Below are 22500 nucleotides of genomic sequence, written 5' to 3'. Positions count from 1 at the left end.
TTAACATTGAGGGACATTTAAAAATGATTACAGCCAGAAACGTTGCCAGGAGCAGAACGGTTAAGTAGCAGTTAGCACTGTTCACTGTGTGCGTGCCCGTCTTGCTCTGAAGGGCCTTCATTTACTTGTTAAGTAGTAGTTATGCATGCAGTGTTAACTTTCACTCTTCATGCCAGACATGTCACTCGATCATCATCATGGGTATACATGCATTCTCTGGTAGCACAGGTGACACTGATCACCTTGCACTGTGATATAGTTCCTGTAAATTACTGTGTTGTAAATCAAGAGGTGTGTGTGTGTGGGGAGGAGGGGGGGGGGAGTCCTTTGACACCATGTAAAGTAGATGATAAATATGAACAGTAAGTAGTCTAATTAGGCTTGATGATATTCAGGACGCAGTATGATGCCACGGGGTCAGTGGAGGGCGGAGCTGAAGACGGACCAATCGGGACTGCTGTGGAGGCCGGCGTTGAGCATCCCGCTCTCCCCTCGTGTGCGTTAAACTCTGCTCCCAGCCTCTGGAGACCTGCCGCCAGCTCACTGGCCCCTCTGACTTTCACCCGCCATCTTGGCTCAGGCGTGCATGTTGGCTCTGGTGTCCCAGCTGCCCTGTTAGCTCACCATGGAGCAGCAGCGCTTTGTCCCAGAGCACCGTGTTGGCAGACGGCAGTAATTACAGCTAATGAGATGTGGAGATATTGCTTAACGCCTAACGCTCAGCACTTCTGTAAATAACACTCAGGCAGTGGATGTGGGGTTTTGTTTGCCCTTACTGCCCCATTGCTTTAAAAAAATATATATTTTTAAGCCATTGTGATGCAAGTGTGAGTGAGTTGGGGGGGGTGTGGCAGTGCAGCTGGGGGTGTGGCAGGGGAGCTCGGGGGGTGTGTCTTAACTGCACAAGACCGAGGGCCATGGCCTGGAGCTCTTCTTTCTGTTGCTGTCAGGATGTTGGATGAAAACCTGTTTGGTTTTGGAAGTTGTTTGAGGGTCCTGCATCTTGCTAAACGAACAGTAGCACGGTGCTTCATATCCACAGTTCTGCAGTGCTGAGCGATTCATGTCAAAACATGACTAAGTATTATTTATGTGAAATAGAAGAAAGCTAAAGCCCTTTCCTAATCTTCAGAGTCAAGGTAGCATAGCTTTGCAGGCAGGAATGTGATGCTAAGTTACTATCCTAACTTGCTGTGTGTTTAAGTGTTATTCAGTAAATGTCATGAATATAACTAACATCTGTCTTCCAAAATCAATGAAGTCTGCACAATTAGGCCAGTTAGCATCACATGTGAACTGATTAGTAGCTGTGATTGATGGAAACGCTGTTAGTGTACCAAATGGGCCAGTGACTGGCCAATCATTTGGCCCAACATAACTTTCTTTTTTACTGCCCCAGGTTATCTTGCTATTGCTCCTGTCGAGCCCTGTGTAGATTACGGTCTCTGAGCGGGGCCTTAAGTCAGGCTGATGACTGTGTAGCGGCTGTGGCGTGAGTCTTGGCTTGAGCTTTGCCTTCGTACCACAGTGCTGCCTCAGAGCCGCACAAGACCCCTGAACGTACCTAGCACCTGGACCGAGCTTGGTGGTGGGCTTGGTTCTTTACTGGTGGACCCCCACTTCTCTTTAGTGCCAAACATACCAAAGATTCATTGTCTAGGCTAGTTGTCTAGAAGTGCAGGGCGGTGGTAGGCTGTATTGTGGAACAGCCCACAGAGGAAGGGCCAGAGTTGGAAATGTGCAGATGTGTGGAGCAGCTGATCCACCTCCTCATGAAGGTCTTCCACACACCTACATTGGTTCATGTTTTATTTATAGATTGTTCTTCTCCTAAGTTCACTTTTTAAACCAGAGAGCATTTATGGGAGAAAGCAGTACATTACACACATTACACAGATGAAAGAACTCGTGAAGCAAAACTAAAGGAGTGATTGGGACAGTCGGGTCTACACCAGTCAGTTTATTTCGCAAGGAAGAGCCTTTTATTACAGCTGTTGTCACAAAGCAGATGTCGGTCCCAGACTTTCAGTGAGCAAGCCAATGGTGACTGGCAAGCAAAACGCCCTAAGAGCATGAGGAAGAAACCTCGAGAGGAACAGAGACTCTGAGGGGGGGGTTGACGCCGGAAACCACAACAGGAACAAAATAAGCAATAAAGAACAAGTAACCAATAGAGGTTGGTTCTGGGTTCCTAAAAGTCCTGGTCTGGGTCCAATAACTGTAAACCATCGGTCCAGATACCCAGTCGCCTGTAGAACCTACTCAATGTCCAGGATGGGCCAATACGATGAAAGGTCACAGAGACAGAACACATTTGCACCGTCAGCAGAGGGACATTGGGTGGATGGTGAGAACAGGTAGATCTTTAAGATTTTAAAGAAATATGGAGGAGATGCTACAGATAGTGAGTTTGCATACTTCTACACTGAAGAAACTCCTAGAGGGGAGTCGAAAATAATCCTGAGAATCCTGACAGGACCTTCTAATGCTAGGACATTGCAGTAGTGAGTAGAGTAAAAAAAATGACTCCCAAGACTTTGAACAGTTGAGGGAGATTTAACCAGAGCCCGATCTATGCCAACAGTGTATGTTTGAGCATGTTTGTTAGGTATTTGGGGACAGATGAACTTCTGTATCATCGAGGTTTAGTTTATGTCACGGATATGGTTTAGAAAAGATCAGCTATGAGATCGGAAGCAGTTGCATGAGTGGAACAGGTTGACGATGATCACATGACTTGATAAAATTTCTCCCAAATGACTTCAATATCCTCCATCTTTGTTTCTGCAGGTTGACGAGACTGCTGGACTGCTCTGTCTCTGACCCCGTTCACCGTCGCTGCCCTATGGCCCACAGGTACGTCGGTCATGTTTCTAGTCCTGCTTCTGGCTTCCTGTATGCCCGGCACAGAAGCACTTGTGAGAGCTAATGTTCACAGAGACACAAGAGTTCAAGAGAGGAGCGCTGATTTAGGAGATTGAAAGTGGCTGAACTGAAGGGGGTTTCCGTGTCCGTGTGTGTGTGTGTGTGTGTGTGTGTGTGTGTGTGTGTGTGTGTGTGTGAGAGAAGCTGAACCAGCACCTGTATTTTCCTTGTTGTCAGACCGAGAGTCGTCAGTTTGTCTTGTAATCGGCCACATCAAAACCATGCTCGGTTGGTTAACAACTGCTGCGTGTCGCTCTTCAGGGTCCTCGTCTAGCAGGCAGTGGGCGGAGCTTCTCGCTGCGATGAAGCTCCGTGTGGTCTCAGCAGTCTGCCTGCTAGCCTCTGATTTTAGCTGGGTTGACCTTTAAGCAACCCTTAACGCTGGTTTCTATGCAACACTAATTTGTAGCTCTTTGTGGCTGGGGTTTGGTGTTTTTTGGTAGCTTTGACTGCTTAAGACATCTAACTAAACGTGATCCGTCATCCATATGCATCACAAAAGCATGTGAAGGTAAATAAACAACTTTCACTAAAATAACATGCTGTGAGGATAGGTTCTATGGCAAAAGAATACAGTCATCCTCAGAATGGGAGTAACATGGAAACACCTCTCACACTTGTAATAATGCCTAGTGTCTTGGTTTGTGGCTCCAGGCTTTGGTGATGACCTTGGAGATGACCTTTGGCTTTTTGATTAGCACATGCCTGGTTTGCTCATTGTCCTATTTCTCTGGCACTTTGAGGTTATAACGGTCACTTGGATAAACTTGCACGATGACAGCCTTGCTGACTTCTTTGTCTGAATGCTACATTCTGGGTAGCTTTCCTGTTTCCCTGTATGTGTGTGTATTGTTCTTTTTGCTTCCTCTGTGACATTCCTTGGCTGATTTTGTGTGTGTGTGTGTGTGTGTGTGTGTGTGTGTGTGTGTGTGTGTGTGTGTGTGTGTGTGTGTGTGTGTTTGTGTTACCATGTGTCTGCATGCCCGAGAAGGCCACATGCCCCTTAGAACCAACACACACATGCATGTGTGCATTCACAACATTGTGCAAAGACCACCATGATTTGTGATTACTGGTTGACCAGTATGAATTTCTCAATGGCTGATGATGTTTCGAGAGCTCAGAGGCTTCTAAATGTATTATTGCCTCCGCTTAAGTAGATCTGTGTTCTGTGCACTTATTTAAAACCTCCGCTTAAGTAGATCTGTGTTCTGTGCACTTATTTAAAACCTCCGCTTAAGTAGATCTGTGTTCTGTGCACTTATTTAAAACCTCTGCTTAAGTAGATCTGTGTTCTGTGCACTTATTTAAAACCTCCGCTTAAGTAGATCTGTGTTCTGTGCACTTATTTAAAACCTCCGCTTAAGTAGATCTGTGTTCTGTGCACTTATTTAAAACCTCCGCTTAAGTAGATCTGTGTTCTGTGCACTTATTTAAAATAAAACTATTTTTGAACTGAATAAAAAGTATATGAACCAAATGCTCACAAGTAATATAAAAAATAAAAGTCTTTGGCTGATACGGGGGCAAAAAACTTCTGTTGATATAGATGATCTCAAAATGGCACATAGTTGACTGACCTCTAGTTCTGTCCTTCACATTCCTGCCTGCAGAACTCATGTCAGTGTTGATATTTTATCATCACTGGTCCTTAAAGTAAGCTTTGCCCTACAGACAGAGGTGAGGACATTCTGTAACTCTCCAGCTACAGAACTGTGGGATCATGTGTGGCCTGCTTACCAAAACCAGAATGTTTACTTGGAATCCATCTGATGAGAGACGCATGGTTCATATAGGCCTACAGACTGGTAGAGCAGCGTGGCTATTTATCAGACTCCCAACCAGAAAGGGTTTCTTCTCAAACGTGTCACTACATGCCCGAGGTAGCAGCAGACGCACTCTGTTCAGATTTGATCTTCTCATGCTTACTTTCTCCAGACTATTTTCATTGATGTTTCCCTTGATGTGTGTGTGTTTTCTTCTTTCAGAGGTCATGTGGTGTTGATGAGTAGATTAAAACAGTGACACACAAACCACCCATGTTTCATACTGATTCGCACAGGAGTGTGTGTGTGTGTGTGTGTGTGTGTGTGTGTGTGTGAGAAGTGAAACTTCTGTTCTAGGTGTTTAGGTCGCATACCTCCTCCTCCTTTCCACCCTTTTGTTGAAATGCCTTTTGTGTACGCAGGCTGTGAAAGAGTTTATGGATTTGGCTGGTGCCCGTCGTGACCACTGCTCTTAGCGGCTGCTAGGGGGCGCTGTGGCTCTGACACTCCGTCTCCACATTCTTCTCCTTTTCCTGCTACGTAAGCCTCAGTTTGCTTTGTTTGGATATCATACGTTTTATGCAAAAGCACATGAAGTGGGTAAGATATGAAGTTGAGCGTTCTCAGGCCTGCGATCCACTTGGGTTGCACTCCGTGTGCTGGACAGCGTTCACACACCCAGGGGTGGAAGTGAAGCCGTTACATCACCGTGCTGATATTTTCACACACTGCCGAGGGTGAGAGCGCTTCCTGCGAGAGGCCTTTCCCACCCGTGCAGACAGTCTCACAAATATGCAAACACTCTCATTCTTTGTCACTGTCTGCTGTGTTCCTGTTTTAGCGCCAGCGCGTTCACTCTAGATTACTCAAGCGGGCCGTTTGCGTGTCGTGGTCATACTGGATCACGTAAGAACAGAAGGCCTTTTGTGAGCTCTGTGGTATTTCACCCATCTTGTAGTTCTACCTTGGCCTCCAGGTGGCAGTATGGGTCAGAGTTGGGACCTGCTGTGTCAAGTGCTCCCTTTGACTCTACTGCAACTGAACCACAGCTGAACCTACGATCTCCAGTGTCTCCTTCGGACTTCTCTAGAAGTTACGCTGGTCTAATCGATGACCGTGCACGCCCTTCGGAATAAAAGGGCTGTGTACCCCTTCAAAATTAAAGGGACGTGAATGTGGCATGGAATATGTATATAAAATGTATACGCCAATATTTTGCCTTTGCATAGGTGATCCCTGTGTTGTAATCCCCAGAAATGTAAATCCGAGTTTATATTGAAATCCCTGGGGGGGGGGGGGGGGGGGGGGGGTGGTTGTAGCAGTCTCCTGGGTTGATTTAAGGAGGCCAGACCGCGTCAGTGCCGTGATGGTGGTGTACTGTCAGCAAACGCAGAGTCTCTCATTTGAATGTGTATCAGTGAGTCAGCACTATCGAGCTGAGCTCTGTGTAAAATGGCTCTCTGCACGGACTCAGTCATTCATTTAACCAGAGGAGAGGGTTTCCTGCTCAGTCTAAAGCCTTTCTAGCAGGCCTGTGGATAGGCTAGGCTAGGGTGTATTTGTCTGCGGACAACACTGTACATGTTTGTACATATCTGCTGGTGTTTGAGCTTGTGTTTTGATTGTACACCCGTGGTGAAGCCGTGCATGTGAATCATGCAACAAAAAACACAAATACTCGACGGCTTCTGCAAATTTTAGGTCAAAAATGTCTCAGCAATTGAATGTAGAAGTGCTGATACTTTGAGTCATGTGGGAGGGAGGGGTGGGTGAGCTCGTGCACTGGTGCACATCTGAGGTAATCGCGTCCGATATGCAACCCAGGCATGTCTGAAATGGTCCAATCAGGTGTTACTTGATGTGCCTAACTACATCAGCAAGCCTGGCAGAAAATGGTTCCTGTGGTTTCGTTTAAAAACGAGGAAGTTGCTCTTGGTTGGTTTGACTGCCCACATACCTGGCGAAATGTGTGCGGGATCTTCAGCAAACCGTCAACGTGGTCCACCAACACCCGCCCCGCAGCAGAAACACCGCAGAGTACCAAAACGAGGTTAAAGCCAATTGGCTACGTAGTATCTCTGGAGATGCCAAAGGTACTTCGATACATGGTAGCACACAACGGAGATGCATACCAGTACCTCCATACCAGTACCTCCATACCAGTGCATTCACACCAGTACCTCCATACCAGTGCATTCACACCAGTACCTTCACAGCAGCAAGTCCTGGTGAATGTTCTGGTGAATCATGGAGATGGAGCCCAGTCAGATGCCGGTAGTTCTGGCACGCTTGGCGTGTGTGTACAGAGACCGGAGAGCTTCTGCAGTCAGTGGGTCGGCCGAAGCACTAGTTCACTACGTGTGGTCGAGTCATCTCGGTCGTGTAGAATTCGAGTAGAACTGTTGGCCGTGTTTAATTGTGCCAGAGCGATTCTGTGTCTGCTCATTGCCACAGATGTGGATGTTGGTGTTTTCGGATTTGAGCGCTATGCATTCTAGGAAAGGGACTGGAGTTTACTGTGACCTGTTGTGTTCAGGTTGAAGGAGGAGACTGAGTGAACAAACACTGTTACTGAGTCATTGGTGATCATCTGTTGGCGTGCACTGAGGTGCTGTAAAGGTTAAGGAAAGAAATACATTTAAAACGAATTGGCTAGTTTTACCTGGGGTTTTTTTTTGTGATTTGTTAAATCACTTGACATCACTATGCCAGATTCTCCGAAATAATGTTTCACAACCCTTCCCTTCACACCCGGTTGTTGTTTGCATATTTTGAAATCCAGAGGTGGTGAAGGACAATGTGGACACTGTGGACATTGTGGACTCTTTAGAAGTGAACGGATCTAAGAAACGAAGGTCTGGGCTTGTTCTACACTTCAAAAAGCTAATGGCGAGTTCCCATGTTTACCGTTGTCTGGGCACGGTTCCTCGCTAACTGGCACTTGCAAACACTAAAGCAGACACTGAGAATGGGAGATTGCTACACTGGTTCCCAGAGGTCAGAGTGCAGGCAGGTCACAGTAGTGCAGCCGCTGTAGTGTGGAGTCAGCAGGGTTGGCAGCTACTGCCTCTGACCCCTGTCCTGAAAACCGGATGAAGGCAAGACTGGGTGTGTCCACTTTCGATATGAGGGCACAACGTCCGTGGCATTGTTTCTGGATAGGCTGATCATGAAGGTGTGTGTGTGTGTGTGTGTGTGTGTGTGTGTCAGTTATCAGTATATGCAGCTGCACTAAAGATGCCACACCCTTCTGCTTTGCACTCTTTCATGCTCTCTCTCCCTCTCTCTTTTTCTTTCTGTTTCTTTCTCTCTCACCCCTTTCCCCTAAGGAGGCAGGATGGGGAGTGGTGGGGTAGCATGTCTGTTTTGATTGGCTGTTGGCCTATTTGTGTGTTATCTTCTGTCAAACATGTCCTGGCCCCACCCAGATAGTGCCTGGCACCCGACCCCTGTTGCTCCGCCCATCGACATTACATCATTGCCCGAGTGAATTAGGAAGCGAAGTGACTGTGTCTCATTTGTTTTCTCGACCTGCCTGTCCTCCGGGAGTGTGCAGGTAGCGTGCGTAGTCTCTGAGAACGAGAGAGTCTGTACAAGGGAGTCCTGCTGCTTCTGTACAGGCAGTGACCACAGCTGGACTGTGGGATCTGGGTGTCTGCAGGGTCCTAGAGTCCAGCAGTACAGGTCCCAGTTTGTGCTTCAAGTTCCAGTGGATTGGCGAGAATGGATCCTGCTCCTGCTGATGTTAGTAATGAGTTCTGCCTTCATGGAAGTTACTGAAGCAGCATAAAGACCTGAAGGACGCTGAAGGCGGCTCACTCTGCCTCACAAGATTCCCGGGAGAACATGAAAGCCAGCGGTCCACTGGCCACACGTCGGCGCTGAGACATGGACTTCCTGAAGAGCCTGGTCATCTCCGGCGACGGTGGCGGGGCGTCCGAGGCCGCGGGGTCGTCGCCGCGAGAGACGGGCCCCCGCCTGCTGAGGATGAAGCGTTTGAGCCTGCTGGCAATGGGCCAGACCATCGAGGAGGACCAGGAGGATCTGGGCCCGGCCAGCTGCCCTCCGCCACTCCCCCGACACTGGGCCAGAGGTACAGGCAGGGGCACCTGGGGGCGAGGGGACAGAACACACACTGGCCCTGTCCAGTCAGACTGACCTCAGACAGTCGCCTCTCATTTTTAGAGCAGCCACTAAAACCTGTTACTCTTGACATGTGCCACTTTTGTTTTGTGCTTGCAGTCGCTGTTAGGAATACTGCTCTGTGTGTGTGTGTGTGTGTGTGTGTGTGTGTGTGTGTGTGTGTGTGTGTGTGGTCCTGAAGTTTTGGACCTTTTGGATCCACAGGTAGGGTGAAGTTTTGAGAAGTGTGTGTTAGATGTGACTGGGGTGATGTGAAGTCTGTCAGAACTGCGTTGGGGCTGCAGGCCGTTCTGGAGGTCTGATCAGTGGTTGTAGTGGTTTGTTCTTGCTGTGTCCGGGTGGGTGTGTGATCACCTCCTCCCTCCTCCACAGGAAAGGTGGTGTTCCTGATGACTACACTTAGCCATTCAGGTGGCAGCCCCACTGTCTGGGCCGGAACATTAAGGGTAGAGAAGAGAGGTTATTGTGGCGAAGTAGAGACACTGTTTTTGAAGGACCTTTCAGCCCTTCCTGAATCACATGACTTTGACCCGTATGAGGCTCCAGAATTTAGTTTTTAATGTTCGCTGTTTTGTGCTCCTGTATTCTGTTTGAGTCTCTTATTTTGATGTGTGTGCGTGTGCGTGTGCGTGTGCGTGTGCGTGTGCGTGTGTGTCCATATGCACTGGCACTAGATTTGTTGCATTGTGTGTCTGCATGTACGCAGGTATGTTTGCAGTTGCAAGACGGAAAATTGATGAGATGCCATGGGGGTGGCGTATTTGTATGTGGCGTGTGTGTGTGTGTGTGTGTGTGTGTACATCTGTGCACGCTCCTCTCAACACCTCTATTCCCAGCTCAAGTAGTCCGAGACCGGACCCTGATCTACAGGTTTTATCAGCTGCTTGGCAGTTTGAAGGGAATTGTTTAAAGAAAAATCTAACAAACAAGTTTTCTGTTTACCCAAAATACTCAGCCAGCCAAAATGTGCACGAGTTAGATCTTCAGCTAATCCATTAATTGGAGAAGAGGAAATCACTGGCTAAGGAATTATCTCTCATAATACATCATTTAAAATCAACAAAAACAAGGATTATGCTTCGTTTAATACACCTCGATGTTCATCATTTACAACACCCCAGTATTGTTAATCATGGGGTCAAGGGAGATGTTTCTCAGGAACAGAGCAGCAGATCTGAAGCTCTGATCTTGAACGGGCTTTTCCTCAGCGGGCGGGGTGAAGGTCCATCCCCGAGAGCATTCATGCGGGAAGGAAGACTTAATAATAATAATACTTTTATTTATAGGCGCCTTTCAGGACTCAAGGTCACCGTACATATAACATCAAAGCAAAGAACAAACATACAAACAACATAAGCAACAAAACAAAAACAATGGTGCAATTTAAAAATAACAAACAAATATTCTCCTATTAAAATATTCTCCTGCTCCCGCTCCGCGTTAACAATTTAATTCCAGTGGCAAACAAAAAATTCCAGTTTGTTTATTTTGGTATTCTGACATTAGATCTGTGTATGTGTGTAACCTGACGTTAGTCCTACAGTAGTGTTGGCTGTTTAGCTGCTGGGCTCCTGCAGAAGGTTCTTGTAGCACGCAGCGTGATTGCACGCAGCGCTTGGGCCCGCTGAGGACCACGAGTGTCCCACACACGGCTGCGCTAGCCGTTTGCTAAACTAGACCGTTCAGACTTGAACTAACGGAACTGAACTGAAACTGAAATGGTCGAATTAAAATCTGACCATTTTCAACATTTTAATCGCAGACTGGGCAAAAAATGTTAAGCTGTTAATTGATTGGCCTTGATGATGATGATTTATTGTTGATCGTATTGATAATTGATTAGTTGTTGCAGCCCTTGTATGCAGCTTGCGTTGAGTATATTTACATATTTGCTAAGGAAAGGTTCAGATGCCCTGGTGGACTTTAATGCTACTGGAAGCTGACAGCTGACAGTAGAGCTTCCCTAAGTGATGTCACCCCTGGGGCGGAGTCAGGGGTGGGGCTGGGGGGCATCGGTGGGAACAAGGGCCGCCCCTTCACCGTTTTACCTTTGTTGTGCACTACCTGCTGATGTTTATGGAGTTAAAAGAGCAGCTTTCTGATACAAATGGGGACAGCCGTGTAAACCGGTGTCATTTGCTCAGTGAAAACGATTGTGGTAAAGTTTTCAAGCAAATTGAGATTTTTGTCGTCGTTGTCCTCCCCCCCCCAAAAGTGCAAAAATATTGAGGCAAAGCATACAAGGTTCTCTCTACTTTTTAAAGATTCTGGTCTCTCTCTACCTTTTGAAGGTACCTTCACTATTGTGAAATATCCCCAGCTAGCAGTAGTGTGTTTACACACTAAAGAAGGTGTCTCTGAGCTATTTTTTAAAAGTCTTCCCAAACTGGTTCAGAATCACAAGGCCGCTGCTAAATTCCCTGCCTGTCATATGCTGAAGGCTCACCGCCCTTCCTGTTCTTAAACAATGCTTCTCCACATCTACACCTAAAGCCAGCACAGCTCCACCTGCCTGTTCTCCACCTTCCTCCTGCCCCCCCCCCCCCCCTCCTTTTTTATTTATTTCTGCAGTAGTCTAATGTTGGTCTCTACTTATGGACAGTAGGATCCTCCTTCCTGTTCTAATGGCGCTGGTTTCCCCTTGCATGAAAGTGTAAGTGTGTGTGTGCGTGTTTCTGCGTGTCTGCGTGTCCTGGCTCTTCTCTGGAGAGGTGATGTTCAGCACTCCCTGCCCCGGCCTGCCGTATAAAGGGCAGCTTTGTTCAGAGGAGTACAAACTCCTCCGCCCACACAGCTACCACAGCTCCGCCCGTCTCCACACCTCCACACCACCTGTCTCGTCCTCGCTCTGGTGGTGTTCTGTCTCCTCCACACAACCCCTGTCCTTCCTTCTCCCAGGAGAAACTTCTTGTGAGGTCCACATGATGTTTGCTCATCTTCTCTGGTGGGGGTGTGGCTGAGGGTGGGGGGTGTGGCTGAGGGTGGGGGTGTGGCTGAGGGTGGGGGGTGGGGAGCAGACGCATCAGGCAGAGTCGGCGGATGTGTGTAACGCTGGGTGCAATCGCAGAGTAGATGTCGCCACTACATGAGCTTCCTCTGTTGGAATAAGCAGTGCATGTCTCAGATGTGTTTGTGTTTGTTTGGGGTGGGGGGTGTATGTGGAACTCTGCTTGTTTGGGTCGGCCTGTCCGGGTCGTTGCTGCTTTGTGGCTGCCGAACTTCCTCAAGTGTTCATGGCCCTAGAGGACTACAAAACCCAACATTCAACACTAAACACTGGCAACCAATCAGATTGGAGTCATGTATATAAATAAAACATAAATGATTCCCAGGTTTTAAAAAATCAGAGGCAGATGTCCCCCGAGGACTGTGCCTGCTTGGTGAGGCGGTGACGTCAGGAAACTGAAGTGGCTAGAGTCACCGTATCGATTATTTTCTCTCTCTCTCTCTCTCTCTCTCTCTCTCTCTCTCTCTCTCTCTCTCTCTCTCTCTCTCTCTCTCTCTCTCTCTCTCTCTCTCTCTCTCTCTCTCTCTCTCTCTCTCTCTCTCTCTCTCTCTCTCATATATCTTCATCACTCCCTCACTCCCTATCTCACTGTTTTCAGCTCTCTGTCCATCTCGGGCAGGTATCCTCTCTGACACCACGGTGTTGAAGAAGTCAGGAGTTTCTGAATACACTCCCACCCCTTTCACTTCCTAGGACAGAATACGTTTACAGACCCTTTTTCCATCTTGCATGCTACTTTGCTCTTCATATCTGCGGAGAGAGGAGGGGAGAGGGCTAGACGTCTGTTCTGTATATGTCTAAACTGGTCTTTGTTGTGCCTGGTAACCTTCAGCCAGCAGAACAGGTCTGTAGATCTGGTGAAGCAGATGTCTTGGGGCATGAACTGTGTTCAGGGTGGTTCTCATTACATAGACAGGCTTTCAGATAGCACTAATTACAAGTACAATTACAGGAAATTACAAGTAATGGCATTAAAAAAATAATGATTTTCCTGTGATTGATTTAACATAAAAAAAAAAATCTTGGTCATGCAGGGGTAGAGTCAAGCAGACAGGAACCTTAGTGTGGACAAGGTCGTGGTGTGTGGACAAGGTCGTGGTGTGTGGAGGAGCAGGGTTTTGAGGCCACTTCCAGCAGCATTCCAGGAGTCACCACCAGGATCTCACACAGAGGCGTAGTGTTCAAGTTGTCCTAGGTGTCTGTGTGCGTGTGATGTGTTTGAGGGAGAGGTGCATGATGGGAAGGCAACGTGACCTTAGCTATGTCGCTCGAGTTATATAAGCGGGTGTGGCGTCTAGCTTGTATTGTTGCGTTGGGGCTATGAGCCACGTAGCGGCCGCTGTTGGAAGCCCCGTGCGGACGGAGTCCCAGGAGGGCGGAGAAGGTCCTCAAAGCCCTGTGTGGGAATCTTCAGTTTCTGGAACCATGAATATGTGCCATGTGGCCTTTGGGTGTTTAATGTCTGTGGGTGTTTAATAGCGCTCCTCGTCACAGGCTTCATGAGAATCAAAACACTGAGCAGTTGTCTTCTCCGGGATAAAGTCACTGCAGTGACTAACCAACCCTCCTAGCACTTCAGGCCAGTATTAATAACCATCTAGAAGCTGTGCGCGCGCAAGTGTGTGTGTGTGTGTGTGTGCGCATACCCACGCACACGTACCCATTCACAATGAAGGACTTTGTATGGTGTGTTTGTTTACAGTGCTGCTCCCCTGTTTTGCATAACTCCAGCAGGGAGGGTCCGTCGCCATGTGGGCTCGGACGTAGTGCTGTGCCTGATTGGGGGGGGGGGGGGGGGGGGGGGGGTCTAGGGAAGGTGAAAGGGGGGGGGGGGGGGGGGGGGGGGTCTAGGGAAGGTGAAAGGGCACAGCAGATGGTTGAAGGGTATTTCGTCATTGTCTCAGGTATTTCGGCATTGTCTCAGATGTGTCTCAGGTATTTTGGCATTGTCTCGGGTTTCTCTGAGCATTGTCTAAATGTTTTCTTGTTCCTTCGCGGAGTGCCGTGCGGAGTCTGATTCCCCAGATCTCTGATGGTAAATGAATTGTGTCATGTCTGTCTCTGTTTAACGAATGCAGGGGTCTGTGCTCCTGTAGTTCCTGGACATGGAGCACTGGAGGTCCTAAAGCCCCTGACCACACCAGCTCTCTGATGCCTTCCCTCCACTTGTGTGTGTGAGGAAGTGAGAGGGTGTGTACATTTCTCTAAGTGTAGAGCAAATGCGTTGGGGCGGGGGGGTTATTTTTAGCAAGTTGACAACCTGTTTGGAATGGAAAAGAACGAAATTAAAGTGTGTGAGTGTGTGTGTGTGTGTGTGTGTGTGTGTGTGTGTGTGTGTGTGGCATCAGTAGAGACTCAGAGGAGTCATGTGAAGCTTAGGTGTGGTGTGCCGTGTGTTCTGGTACATTTTTCTTGCTTCTCTCTCTCTCTCTCTCTCTCTCTCTCTCTCTCTCTCTCTCTCTCTCTCTCTCTCTCTCTCTCTCTCTCTCTCTCTCTCTCTCTCTCTCTCTCTCTCTCTCTCTCTCTCTCTCTCTCTCTCTCTCTCTCCCCCTCCTCCCCCCCCCCCCCCCACTGTCAGGGATGACACATCAGTACTTATTGTGGTGGGGGGTGGGCGTCGGCCAAGGGGCGTGGCTGCGTACTGGTGACGTCCCTCCAGCTGCTGCTGTTGAAACAATTCTCTCTCTACAGGCCCACAGAACAAGTGCAAGCAAACATTACTATGGGGAGGGGTTGGCTTCGAGCGAATGGAAAGAGAGAGAGGTGTGTGTGTGTGTGTGTGTGCGTGCGTGCGCGTGCGTGTGTGCACACGCGTGCATGCAGAAGGGCGCCAGCACTTTGCACACACAGGAAGAGGAGGCGAAAACAGGAGGAACATTGCAGCTCTTTGCTGGGACTCTGCGCTCTCTCCTTCCCACCCCCCCCCCCCTCTCTCTCTCTCTCTCTCTCCTCCCTCACACACACACACACACACACACTTGGCTGCTCCCGGAACAAACTTTCAGCGTGCTGCTCAGGCTGGCGTGTGCACACCCAGCAGTGGTGCGCGGTGCCTCTGCAGGAGAGGAGACTCTGCTGGGATACGTGCGCGCTCACCGGGGGGGTTCGGCTCTCTCTGGACCTCATCATGGGCCTTCATCAGCCGGCCAGCTCATCCGTGTGTGTTCAGCAGGATGCTGTCCCCTGTGATTCCAAGCGGAGGTTGAAACTTTATCCTGGTGCAGAAGTGTGTCTATGTGTGTGTGTGTCGGGGTGGATGCGACAGCAGTGAGACGCCCGGCCCGTAGTGCAGCAGGACCGTCCCGTGAAATTTGTACCTTTTTCTTTTTATTTAAACTCGTAGTTGTGTCGTTCCATCATGCTGAGTCTGCAGGACTCCATATTTTTTGAGATCAGCATCAAATCTCTGCTCAAGTCATGGAGCGGCAACTGTAAGTACCACACACACACACACACACACACACACACACACACACACACACACATTATAAAGTGCTGAAGTCTTGATTCACATTGTGTGTGCACGAAGCTTCTGCTGATGGAGTGTGCCCTGCTGTGTGTGTTGGGATTAACCTGAACTCTGTTCCTTGACGTTGACTAGCATGTAGTCTGCGGTCGAGTCCGGACGTCTCCGTCGCTAATGCTGCTCACCGCATCATCCTGGACTTTGTGCTGACTTGTCCAGATTTGCCTGTGTATGCCCCTCAGCCTCCTTTAGCAGTCGGTCACGTACACACACACACACGCGGGTACACGCATATATGCACACACGTTTGTGTACATACCTTTGCGTAGATGTCTATATCGGGGTAAACACGCACTGCTGTCATGGGTCTTTCCTCCTGGTTTGATTGGTTGATGGGGCGGTTGGCCTGCTCACATGTCAGCGCACAGCAGCACCGCCCTCTGCCTCACACAGCCAATAGGATCACCGGATCAAGTTGCGTTGCCACGAGAAACGGCGCCGCCGCCCATCTGAGCTCACGCGGCCCTTTGCCGGGTCCAGCCGTCACTCCTGTTTTCTCTCTGTTTTCCGTGTTTCCATAGCGGCGCCCTTTTCTGAAAAGCGTTTGCTTCCTGTGAGTTCCCTCTCATCACTGCCCGTGTTCACACTTTGGTTTTGTTGGTCCCTCCGTGCTTGGGTTTGGGTCTGGGACTGGGGCCGGGTTTGGGTCGGAGTGACTCTCTGTGACCCAGCGTGGGACGGTTAGGATGGACGACCCAACACACCACGGGGCTGCAGGTCCGAGCTGCATCACACTCCAGGGAGAGTGGACCTGACTCAGACACGCCAGCGTGGGAGCAGAGAGCTCTCCCTCTCTCCTCTCCTCCCTTCCTCTCCTCCTCTCCTCCCCCTCTCCTCAGCACAATCACGTCAGACCCACACGCCACCATGAGAGTCAGCTGGGCTCAGACATGCTAATACAGACCTGCTCACTGCATAACGTGCACATTACAGATGGATCTGGATCAATAATGGCAAGCATTAGTGCGCGCAGCACACACACACACACACTCTTACTCATATCCGCCCTCTTGAGTACGGAGTGTAACCGGATCCGTCTGTGCACTGTGGGGTCAGACACCACAGGTCGCAGGTCTCAGAACTGCTTTGTGGTTCTGCACTCTTCCTCTCAGCCAAAACGGAGGCGGGGCTTCATGCCTGCGTCACCACGGCGATCATGTCTCCTGCTGTTCGAGCCTCACTTGTCTATGTGATGGAGCTTCCCTGTGGCTGTAGTTATAGTGCAATGGTGAATTGTTATTTCAACTGGAGTGTGGAGTGTGGCTTTGTCTCCTTTTAGAGATGAATTACTGTCCTGTGCAGCAGACTGTCTGGTTTTATGGGCTGGACTATAGCCTTTGATATTTGTCTTATCTACACCAACACTAAATGCATTCTTATCCATTGGTGCGGGTTATTGTGAGGAATATAGCTGCATCCACTGATGAACGAGTCCTGGCAGATTTTTGCCTGGGTTCTCTGTGTGTCTTTGTGTTGCCACTGATTGTACTGTGTCTTTTGCACCAGATGCAGTTATGTGTCATCCTGTAATATCTTCCTGGATTCTGAATGTTGGAGTACTAAACACTTTAACCCTGAAGAATGATCATTCTGTTTCCCACAGACACAGCCCCGTCCAGTCCACACTGAACAGCCATGAGAACCAGAGCCCAGTTAACCCAGCTATCCCTACACCCCCTGTCCCTACAGGGTGCAGTGCCAGGATGGTCTCCCACACACATCCACCTCTCCCTCCATCTCTCCCTCCCTCCTCACTCCCCCCCCGGTTCTGGTTCTACTCTCACTTCTCCTCTCTCCCTCCATCTCTCTCTCTCTCCCTCCATCTCTCTCTCTCTCCCTCCATCTCTCTCTCTCTCCCTCATCTCCCCCTCTCTCTCCCTTCATCTCCCCCTCTCTCTCCCTTCATCTCCCCTCTCTCTCTCTCTCTCTCTGCTCTCAATGGGCAGAGACACTGTATCAGGAGCCAGTTAATACACTTATTCCTTCACTCCACACTAATTGCAAGAAACACAAATCTTTTTTTAATGCTATTAAGTCTAAAGCACAGATTACCCAGAAACGTTAACGTTCTGGTTTAAGGTTTCATTGCCCTAACATCTGTGCCATCCATGCATTAAGCCTTTTCTTGTTGTTATATTACTGTTTCATGCCAAAAGCAGGCATAAGGCCCCTGGGCTGTGTGTGTGTGTGTGTGTGTGTGTGTGTGTGTGTGTGTGTGTGTGTGTGTGTGTGTGTGTGTGTGTGTGTGTGTGTGAGACTATGGTGCATGTGGTAGGAAGGCCCCGATGCACTGCACTCTGGGCATGTCAGAACACCATAATGACAGTGAAAACAGCTTAATCTCTTCCATCTCTAATAACATCTCTACACACACACCCCTCATTGAGACCTGTCACATGTATTTCTGAAGACCCACCGCTGAAGGTTGGAGCCTGTAGCTGAGAGCAGGCTGGGTAGCGTCCGCATTGGGTTCTGGTCCTCTGCAGCCTGGCTGGACTTGGGCTTCATTTCCACGTCTCCCTCAAGAACCTGTAGCTCTCTTCCACCACAGGACTTGGTACACAGAATAGTATATGCTAATTTATCATACACTTGAATATTCGATACCGTATTAGGTTGTGTGTGTGAGACACACATTAGGCTGAACCTCTGAACCTAGACAGATGCTACTTTCTGATGGAGAGCAACAGTACTGAGAAAATATCGTTCAGCTCTGTGGCACCTCTGATATGTTTCATCTGCTGTGAGTTTTGCCCCCGTTGGAAGGAGCGGCTTAGATTGTGATCACCACCTCTGCTGTGTAAGCTTCCAGTTCTAATCTAGGGCTGTGCAATGTGGCCAAAATCTCATATCCTGATGTAGGTTATTTTGTATCCCGATAACAATTTATATCATGACACAGCACATTTTCTGTATATTCAATGAATAATTGTATTAAAATATGTACTCTCAAAAAGGACCAAGATGATTGTTCTTATATTTAAATATTTAAAAATGTTTAATCAATTTTATTCAATTATGCATACATAATGGTGATATGTAAACTGTAAAAATGCAAACAGAAAATACTCCAACTATAGATGCAAATAAAAATAGCCTTAATGTGAACATGGCCAAAGATATCAGTTTTCAGTAATAATGTATCTAATGTATCAATGGGAGAGGTTATTGATGTATGGAGAAATCTAAAATGAAATGTATGGCATATCACACAGCCCTGTTCTCACCCAGGATATGTGTATGTTTATCATATTCTGTAGCGCTAGTCATACTATCCGTGCAAAACGGTTATTAACTGCACATATTTGGTTTCATTTGATAGCTTGTAAAACATGCTGTGTACAGTGTCTTGACAGTTTAACAGTTTGCTTCCTGCCCCTCTCTGCTTAGTTGTGGGTTGTGGTAAATGATAAACGGTGAAACTAATTGCTCTACTAGGGTATGTTTATTGACCCAGAAACAAGTGTGGAACTTCTATAATGATCTGGGTGTGTGTGGGTGTGTCCTGTGTCTGACAGCGTAATTGTCTTTGTCGGTCTGTTGGAGGTTGTCTGCACCATCCTTTGGCTCAGACCCTCTCGGACCATCTCGGGCCATCTCGGACCATCTCGGCCATCTCGGACCATCTCGGGCCCTTTAAAGCGTCGGTGCATCATTGAAGCGTCTGCTCAGGCGCCAGTCCGCACATGCGTGCAGTCCCACACGTTGCTCAGATCGCCACTTTAGCCCTTACGTTTCATCTGGAGGTCAGTTGGTGGTTCCTGACGGGCGTCCCTGTTGGAGCCTGTCTTTAAATAGCTGTGTGAAATGGGAGATGCTAATGGATCTGGGCTAAGTTCTGCCACATGGCTGGCTGCTGTGTGCTCTGTGCTGTAGGAGGATCTGTGGCCACTCCTCCACCCTGCTCCTCCACCCTTCCCTCCGCCTCTGCAGGGCTGTGAACACGGTGCACTGGGTCCTCCTGAATCAGCTCTGTTGGTGGACCAAGCTGGGCATCACACGTTCATGATGAATTTGCAGTTATGATCAGTAGCGGGTGACTTGTGGGTCAGACCTGAGAGTGAGCGCTCATAGTGAAGTGTGTGTGTGTGTGTGTGTGTGTGTGTGTGTTGGAGCAGCTTCAGACTAGGCTTGTTCAGTCTCGGAAGATTCTTCAACACTCTAAAGAGACCATTTTAATGGCTGTGTGATTGTGTCGAGTGAGAACAACCGTCTTTTTGTGCCCTTCTCTCTAATTACATCTCTCTCTTTCTCTCTCTCTCTCTCTCCTCTCCTCTCTCTCTCTCCTCTCTCTCTCTCTCTCTTTCCTTATGTACATCTTTCTCTCTCTCTCTCTTATGTACACCCCTTTCTCTGTGTGTGTGTGTGTGTGTGGCGTCTTGCTCGGGGACCGTGAGTCTTGCTGTTTTGCTTTTGGTCAGTCATGTTTTCTCTCTCTCTCTCATCGAGTGGAAAAGTACAATGCGTGTTTCTGTGGAGCGCGTGCTGGTCAGCTGTCATGGGGCCAGCCCACAGAAGCGCTCTCATCCGATTGGCTGCTCAGGGCAGGCTGTGTGACATGGGGGGGGGCTGTTTGTGCTACTGAGTAAACAAAGAAAGGAGTGTTCTGACCAGCTGATAAACATTTGGGTCCTCCGCGGCACCACTGTTAATAGTGCGTTAGTCGTCATCAGGGGTTCGGCGTGTGAGATGTAGCAGTTACGGCGTGGCAGACTGTAATTAATGTAATCTGTTTCAAAATCAAACCCTTCTGGTTAAAAACGACACTGGCTGTAAACGGTTGCTCTCGGCAACAAACTGGCATTCCTGTTGAGCGCGCTAAGCAGTGCCAGCAGTTGGCGCCAAACAGCCCACTAGTGGTCGGCTGAGGTGTGTGTGTGTGTGTGTGTGTGTGTGGTGTGTTGCTGGGTGTGTTTCTCCTGCTTTCCTCTCGGCTCCTTTTCAGCCTCCTCTCATTGTTTGTGCTTTTCTGGGTTTAGCGCAGTTTCCCGGCCGCTGGCGGGACAGCAGGACGCAGGCGTCCTGTACGGGGTCGGGCACCAGACACATGACGCACCTTCTGGTGCTCTCACCACTCCTTCTGTGCACTTTCTCTGACACACACTCACACACACACACAAAATGCTTTCACAGTCTTCTGAGACACGGGCGTCCACGCAGGTACACGCATGCGGAACACACGCCAGGACATGAACAGAGCCGAGTCCACACGGCACCGCCGGGCCGTCTGACCCCACTCGCAGCTTCCTGATGAACGGCTCGGCAGAAAGGGCTGTATGGAGCGCCACTTTGATGTGGTACTCACATACGTACGTATGTACTGCGCGCGTGGTGGTGTGTGTGGGGGTGGTGTATGTGTGTGAGTGTGTGTACGCAGACTTGCATGCGCTTACGAAAAAGGAAAAGATGCATGCTTGTAATAATGTCTGTCGGAGACAGAGGTGTTTTCACCTGTTTCCATGGAAGCAAACAAGTCTGAACAGCACTTGAAAGGAGCATGCTGGGATACGCACAGATGTACAAGTGCTGACATACAGAGAACATGCTGCTAACGTATCCACCAGCCACAGGGAGCAGAGGTGTGTGTGTGTGGGTGTGTGTGTCATGCTACAGCTCCACATCGTATGCACCTGTGTCCCCTACATAAACTACACGCAGGTTACATCTATGTACATCTATGTTTCTTAAGCTACTGATCTTGGCTGACCCTGGTTCCTGACTCCTCCATTGTTATGCGTTTGTTAGTTTACTGCCCCCTGGGTCAGTGCTGTGATCTCCTGTGCATTTGTTAGACTACTGGTCCTTCCTGACCCTGGGTCAGTGCTTTGACCCCCCTCCGTCACTCTGCGTGTGCAGGGAACTGACCCCGAGTCAGTGCTCTGATGTTCTGCGTCTCTGTGTCCCCTGCAGCCCCTGCAGCGGTGAGCAGCAGCAGTACCGTGAGTAGTCACCGTGTGGCGCCGTCCGCTCCGCTCGGCTGGGAGAAGCGCACCACCCGCACCGCCTCCGCCCTCTCCGCCCCCGGGCAGCGCCTCCGCGGTCGCAGCCATGTCCAGCATCACCATCGACCCGGAGCACAAGCCCGGCGAGTTCGTCATCAAGAGCCTGTTCGCAGAGTTTGCCGTGCTGGCCGAAAAGAAGATCGAGGTGGTCATGGCAGAACCACTGGTCAGTATGGCCGAGCATCACACGCGTGTTAGACGTGCGTCACACGCGTGTTAGACGAGCGTTTGTGTAAGCGTGATATGTGAGTAGTTTGGTGAAAGGAGGTCCTTAGTTAAGGATTTTCTCTTAAATTGGCGGTCACCTTTAACGTGAAAACGTTTGTAAGGCCTTTTAGAGCCCACGTGAAACACACACGGCACTAGAGATGCAACGATACACAGTGTGACATCAAACCGTTAATACGCCATTTACAATTCAGTACACACACATGAATTGCGGTATTACTTTATGCTGGTCTTTTTATAATTACCGAAACCTGCTTATTGTGACTGTATACAGACTATATGTACGTTGTACGTACAGACCCACAGAACAACTCTGGACTCTATTAGAATTTCCCTGGAGCCTCAGCCTATCAGGCTCTGATGCAAATAGCCATCCTGGAGCCTCAGCCTATCAGGCTCAGTATGCAAATAACCATCTTGGAGCCCATCAGCTCTGTATGCAAATATCCATCCTGGAGCCTATCAGGCTCTGCATGTAAACATACAAGCTGGAAGAGACAGGAAGCCAGAGCCAGATATTCCTCTCAGCTCCACAGATAGACGCAGATGTGAAGAGGCACTGCCGCCTTTCCTATGTTCTCTGTGGGAAGGTTTTGGGTTCAGTGTTGGATACGATGATGAGGGTGAGAAGACTGTAAACACAGAGCAGTGTGCAGGCGTGGTCTTCCTGCTGCTGCCTTAGTCCAGTGGAAACACCTGCAACCTTATCACATCAGCCACGCCCAGCTGTACCTGTACAGGTACAGCAAGGAGAGTCTGCACGGTAGCAAAAAAACAGTCCTCTGCACAATCTACATACAAACCACACAACAACAAAAAAGATAAACGAAAGCCTACGCTGACCAAAATGCGTGGAATTGTAAATGTCTATTTCGTTCTGTTCCTCCATCCACAATATTTCAT

General features: G+C 48.9%; 1 protein-coding gene across 2 annotated transcripts in view; it reads left to right on the top strand.

Annotated features, from left to right (window-relative positions):
- Positions 1-21582, top strand: part of LOC143523009 (uncharacterized) — a 28136-nt gene extending 6554 nt beyond the window's left edge. Inside the window, exons 2-3 of one of the 2 annotated variants that reach the window (XR_013133197.1) lie at positions 2791-2856; positions 21278-21556. Coding sequence is in view for 1 of the 2 variants with exons in the window: in XM_077017105.1 (XP_076873220.1) it covers positions 8580-8784; positions 21278-21567 (495 nt within the window). In the remaining variant the exon portion in view is untranslated. Of the gene's footprint in view, positions 1-2790; positions 2857-8174; positions 8785-21277 lie in introns of those variants that run through there. The other variant, XM_077017105.1, reaches the window with a different exon arrangement.
- Positions 21583-22500: the final 918 nt, after the last annotated feature.

Source organism: Brachyhypopomus gauderio, chromosome 9 (genome assembly GCF_052324685.1).
Source record: "Brachyhypopomus gauderio isolate BG-103 chromosome 9, BGAUD_0.2, whole genome shotgun sequence".
Taxonomy (NCBI): domain Eukaryota; kingdom Metazoa; phylum Chordata; class Actinopteri; order Gymnotiformes; family Hypopomidae; genus Brachyhypopomus; species Brachyhypopomus gauderio.
Note: the sequence above shows the minus strand (reverse complement) of the source record. Positions and strands in the feature narration are given on the sequence as shown.